We start from the raw sequence: 6,000 nt of genomic DNA, 5'->3' as shown, positions 1-6,000 counted from the left end.
TAATCTCCCCTATTCTGCGCACCTTCATGGTATAATGTCCCCTATCCCGGGCCCCTTCTTGGTATAATGTCCCCTATACTGAGCTCCTTCCTGGTATAATGTTCACCATTTTCGGCTGCTTCCTGGTATATTGTACCTTATTCTGGGCCCTTTCCTGGTATAATATCCTCCTTTCTGAGTCCCTTCTGGTATAATGTTGTCACGCTGTACTCTAAGATGTACAATAGCAGTACAGCGCAGTAATGTGGGACTGAGAGGATTCCTGAAACTATCTGAGAAGGTAGTTAGCTGGTAAACCACTAGGGGGCATAAAGGTGGAGGAAACGTATGAGCAGGGAATTCCCTAGCAGAGGTAATACTAGTCAAGCCCACCAGATGGCAGTAGAATCGTCAGAAAGCCGTGTCACAACATGAGGTCTTGTAAGTACACAAGGGCAAAGTCTAAACATAGTCAGAGGGAAGCAAATAGTCAGTAGCCGGGAAATCAGAGCCTAGAAGCGAGGGGGAGTGGGAAGACAAGAGAGAATAAAGGTAAACAGATAAGGAACGAACAGGGAGACAGCGGGAGAGACACTGATGGAAACAGACAACAGAGGAGGTTAACAGGTCAGGTGAACACGGAGGTCAGGAGGGGGCAGGGCAGACAACAGGTCACTCAAGAGCAGAACACAGCAGAGCCAGAAGTAGCACTGGCGAAGTCCAAGAGAAACAGTGCCCTAATAAAGCAGCCTGACCTCCAGAATGAGGCAGAAAGGATTAACCCCTAACGTGACTTGCATCAGAAGTGAAACTAAAAAAAAGGCTCAGCTCCAGCTGAGCCAGGAGTCAATCATGACAAATGTCCTACATCCTGAGTCCCTTCCAGTCCTCCCTTTTGCCGCTCTTCTCCAACACATTATATAAAAAAACAACATTCCTCTTACCTTACTCTGCTCCCACAACATAAGGTGTCCTCTTCTATAGCTGGTAGCAGACTTCAACGTACACGTCACATGCAGCGCACAATGTCACTGCCATGCACAACCTGTGACCGACACACTGACGTTAGCTCCTGGCCTTTGATTGGCTGGTGGCATGTATGACAGTGCAGAGAGCCACTGGGTCTCTGAGCTGCAATTCATTTCAGCTGAATGTGTGTCCTCACACATTTAGCTATAAAAAGCTGTGTGTGTGGTGAAGTCAGATGCTCTTGATTCATTAAGAGGCACAACACCACAAATCTTACTCTAGTTTGGACTGGTCTAAAATTTGTGGTGCAAGTAATGCTGCCACTTGTCATGTATGATGAGCCAGGGTAGCTCCCCCCTGTTCTAGCTCCACCACTTTGTCAGAGACGAGTAAAAATTTAGCGAGAAGACCAAAAGTAGCTAAAGATTAGCGCAGCCTTGCGCCAAAATTTTACAATTTTTCACAGCTTCTTATACCCGAGTTCTGGCGTAAATGCTCCGGTAAATTGGGGCCTATGTCTTCTAGTGCAACATTAAGTTGCAAAAGGCTAACCACAGTACATGGATAAAAAGGATCCTATTTTTTAGAAAACTATTTTTCTCATGACAACTCTTTGAAGGGGTTGCCCAGGACTTAGGATAAGTCATCAATGTCTGATCCATGAAGGTGAGACAGCCAGCATCACTGCCGATCAACTGTTCCCAGCGTCACCACTGTCCAGAACTGCACAACACAGCTTTGTAAACTGTATAGTGGCCACAGTTGGGAGGACGCGTGAGAGACTGAGTAAGGACGGTTAGTCCGAATCGCGTCCTCGCAGCATGGTATAATGGACTTTTAATGCTTTTCTAATAAAGAACTTTTAATTTTACATACTGGAACTGTGCTGGATCAACTTTTTTCTTTTGAATTGTGGGTACCAAAGGAGCGGGCTGACTCCATTCAGATCCCTGCACGGTCAGATGATGGTCTCCCAAGCAGAAAGGTGAGCTGGATGCACATTTGTAAATGCTTTGTGTGGCCACAGTTGCACATCTGCTCCTAATCAATAGGAGGCGTATATGCAATACCCAGCTGCAAACACTATTTCGCTCAGCATCAGAGCAGTTCTGGCCATTGTGAAGAACAGCCGATTGGCAGGTGTGCCGGGAGTTGCATACCCCTAATACCTTATCCTAAGGATAGGCCATTAATATTTATCTACTGGACAACCCCTTTAATCTTCTAATTTCCATTATTTACTTTGGCTACATTTATAATTCACTTGCTTTCCTGTTACAGAGCACTGTATTTTCTCAAAGATTATAGCAGCAAAATTTAGGGTCATGGTGCACTGCATTTTGCAATCAAGCGATAACTCACAGTCAATATATTATAAAAAAAAATGGGTCCATCACAGTTTCTAAAATTACATTTTTTTATTTGAACAGGGTGAACTAAAAATATATTTATTTCAAGTGCATTTGAATCAGTTATAAAATAAATATGGAAAAGGAACATGAAAAATCAAATAAGTTACACATGGTTTTACAGGATGTATGAAATAGGTTAATAAGGTATCTAGCTAATACTGCCACAATTCATGCGTTCTCTCAATCTAATGTCTTTGTGCATTTTGTTATTCATTGCTGTAGGTTTAGTATTCTTGTTTTTGCGTTCAGTTTTTGTCCATTGCCCTCATGAGCATTCATTACATTAAAACATATCAGGATGTGATTATCCGTCACACTGTATTATGGTAATGCTTGCAGTTCAAGGCAGAGAAACTGGTTTATATGATAACCCTGAGGAATGTATCTTTGTATATATTACATGTATTGTTAAGTGCAATTGAGTATATGCAAAGCGTCATAATAGTTAAGGTCATACTTGGTAACAAAAAAATGAAATATAAAATGCTAAACATTCCTGTATGAAAGTACTTGCTAGAAAACAATATATATATTTATTTGCAAGTGATTGATGCTAGACGCCAAGATCAAACTCACTGGCTTTACGGCTTGCTATAATTGAATGTTAACCCTTGTGCTTCGTTAGAGGTATAGTTTCATGATTCATCAGCAGCTAAAGGGTTAACTTGTGCATAAGCTGAACCTATTTTTATTCTAGAACCTGCCACTGTAAAATGATGATCTTTAGAAGAAAATAAAAAAAAAGTATCACTTTGGAACTCTACATGCTGGGAAGCTCACTTCCATGCTCAAATACTGCCTGTACAAACTGCTTGAAAATTCGATCCATGTAGGTCTGCTGCCTTGGCCAGATGCCCTCCAGAAACCCTATGTGGCCTCCATAGGCTGTAAGCACCAGTGCAACGTTTGGGTTTTGTTTGGCACTTTCCACTGGGATTGCTGAAAAAAAAAGAAAGTCTGTCATAAATCAAACAGATATCTGGGTTTTAGATTATTGTTAAAACTCATGTGACTGAAGAAATATTGATATTCTTAAAAATCATTTATCAATGTGAAGGGTTATTCCCAAAATCAGCTACAAGGTAGGGGATAACTTAGGGGTACTTTGCACACTACAACATCGCAAGCTGATGGCAGCGATGCCGAGTGCGATAGTCCCCGCCCCCGTCGCAGCAGCGATATCTTGTGATAGCTGCCGTAGCGAACATTATCGCTACGGCAGCTTCACATGCACATACCTGCCCTGCGACGTCGCTCTGACCGGCGAACTGCCTCCTTCCTAAGGGGGCGGGTCGTGCGGCGTCACAGCGACGTCATACGGCAGGAGGCCAATAGAAGCGGAGGGGCGGAGATGAGCGGGACGTAAACATTCCACCCACCTCCGTCCTTCCGCATAGCCGGCGTGAGCCGCAGTGACGCAGGTACGCTGATGTTCCTCGCTCCTGCGGCTTCTCACACAGCGATGTGTGCTGCCGCAGGGGAACGAGGAACAACATCGTACCTTCGCTGCAGCGAAATTATGAAAATGTCGGACACTACACCGATTATACGATTACGACGCTTTTGCGCTCATTAATCGTATCAAAAAGGATTCACATACTCAGATGTCGACAGTGACGCTGGATGTGCATCACTTTTGATTTGACCCCACCGACATCGCAGCTGCGATGTCGTAGTGTGTAAAGTACCCCTTAGGTTGGGTGCCCACGATCAATGTTTGCAGCATTTTGGATGTAGTGTGTTTTCCCTGCGTCCAAAACGCTGCGTTGTACAGTACAAACATAGTGGATGGGATTACTAGAAATCTCCTGCCCACTGTGCGTGTACGGCCCGCAGCGAAAACTGACCTGGGGTGCGCCTTTCAGAGTTGCAAGCATGTCAATTCTTTGCTGTGGAGTTGCAAGCGTTCTCCATAGGGAGAACACAAGTGAGAGACCGCAGCTCCCCGAACTCTGATCATGAGCACCGGTAGCGGCGATCACCTGCGCTCTCCTGCGGAGAAGACTCGCTGCCCCGCAGGTCAAGATGCAGTGGATTCTGATTACCCTAAGCAATTGTCCGGGTTCTGACCTCAGGGACCCTAGTTATCATAAGAACGGGCTCTAGATCCCATGAATTGGGCTCTGCAGATGTCCTTCGACACAGAATTTGGCAAAATCGTTTGGACCTTGAAAGCAAGATTAGTGCTAACTCAAATTATTTGACCAATGAAGCAGTCTACACTAAAGGCCCCGTTACACGCAAGAACGTATCTAATGATATATCGCCAGGGTCACGGATTCCGTGACGCACATCCGGCGTCGTTGGCGATGTCGTTGTGTGTAACAGCTCTGAACGACTGTTAGCGATCAAAAATACTCACCTTATCGTTGATCGTTGACACGTCGTTCATTTTCATAATATCGTTGCTGTGGCAGGACGCTGGTTGCTTATCGTTCCTGCGGCAGCAAACATCGCTATGTGTGACACCGCAGGAACGAGAAACATCACCGTCCCTACGGCCGCCCACAATGAGAAAGGAAGGAGGTTGGCGGGATGTTACGTCCGCTCATCTCTGCCCCTCCGCTTCTATTGGGTGGCCACTTAGTGACGTCGCTGTGACGCAGAACGAACCGCCCCCTTAGAAAGGAGGCAGTTTGACGGCCAGAACGACGTCGCTAGGCAGGTAAGTATGTGTGACGGGGACTAACGATGTTGTGCGCCACGGGCAGCAATTTGCCCTTGACGCACAACCGATGGGGGTGTGTGCTTTCACCAGCGATATAGTTAGCGATATCGCTGCGTGTAACACCTCCTTTAGTGTGTAATTAAAAGGAACCCATCAGCTGCAAAAAAGCTACTGGGCTACAGATATAGTGGTAAATGTTTAAATCATGTTAGGCCAGTTTATTGAAAGTGCTAAAAGGATAAAATTGTGTTTTATTATTGCAGGGAAAAAAAAAAAGAAAAAATGCAAGGTTTTGCTGCGCTGCTCAGAAAAGTGGTGATGAGGTTGTTGGAAAGTAGATTTATTGAAGATTAACATGCCACTACGCGTTTCGGTTATACATATCTCGGTACAGCCAGATCCCACACAGGAGCGCCCTCTCTCTCTTTGTTTTATTATTGCAGTCGCTCTCTTCCAGTCGAGGTGGTGCAGAGTGCAGTTACAGTCACAGCTCACTATAGCCTGAGCACACTGTGATCACTCCCCAGTACATTGATTGACAACCTGCTCTGCAGAATATATGTGTAGTGTGTGTGTGTGCAGAGCAGGTTGGCAATCATTGTTCAGGGGTGTGATTACAGTGAACTCACTGTATACTGATCGGTGACCGTTTACAGCCCCCTGCATCACTCTGATGATGAAGCAAATGGCTGCAGAGAGAATATAATTTCACTTCATTAACAACTTGATGGCTATTTACCTGCAGACTACCACTATATTTGCAGGAAAATAGCATGTTTGGATCTGACAGGTTACCTGCAATAATTCTGCTACCAAGTAAGATATATTCATATAGGTTCCAGGAGAATCCATATACAGTGGGTACGGAAAGTATTCAGACCCCTTTAAATTTTTCACTCTGTTTCATTGCAGCCATTTGGTAAATTCAAAAAGGTTATTTTTTTTTCTCATTAATGTACACTATGCACCCCA

The 6,000-nt window shown here is 44.7% G+C and overlaps 1 protein-coding gene across 2 annotated transcripts in view; it reads right to left on the bottom strand.

Annotated features, from left to right (window-relative positions):
- Positions 1-2,347: 2,347 nt before the first annotated feature.
- ABHD3 (abhydrolase domain containing 3, phospholipase) overlaps positions 2,348-6,000 on the bottom strand; it is a 142,188-nt gene continuing 138,535 nt past the window's right edge. For both annotated transcript variants that reach the window (XM_075314464.1, XM_075314463.1), the window contains one exon: positions 2,348-3,299. In XM_075314464.1, coding sequence (XP_075170579.1) covers positions 3,121-3,299 — 179 coding nt within the window. In that variant the 3' untranslated portion in view covers positions 2,348-3,120. The remainder of the gene's footprint in view (positions 3,300-6,000) is intronic.

The sequence above is a fragment of the Anomaloglossus baeobatrachus genome, chromosome 6 (genome assembly GCF_048569485.1).
Source record: "Anomaloglossus baeobatrachus isolate aAnoBae1 chromosome 6, aAnoBae1.hap1, whole genome shotgun sequence".
In the NCBI taxonomy this organism is placed as follows: domain Eukaryota; kingdom Metazoa; phylum Chordata; class Amphibia; order Anura; family Aromobatidae; genus Anomaloglossus; species Anomaloglossus baeobatrachus.
This window is presented reverse-complemented; position numbering and strand designations above follow the sequence as displayed.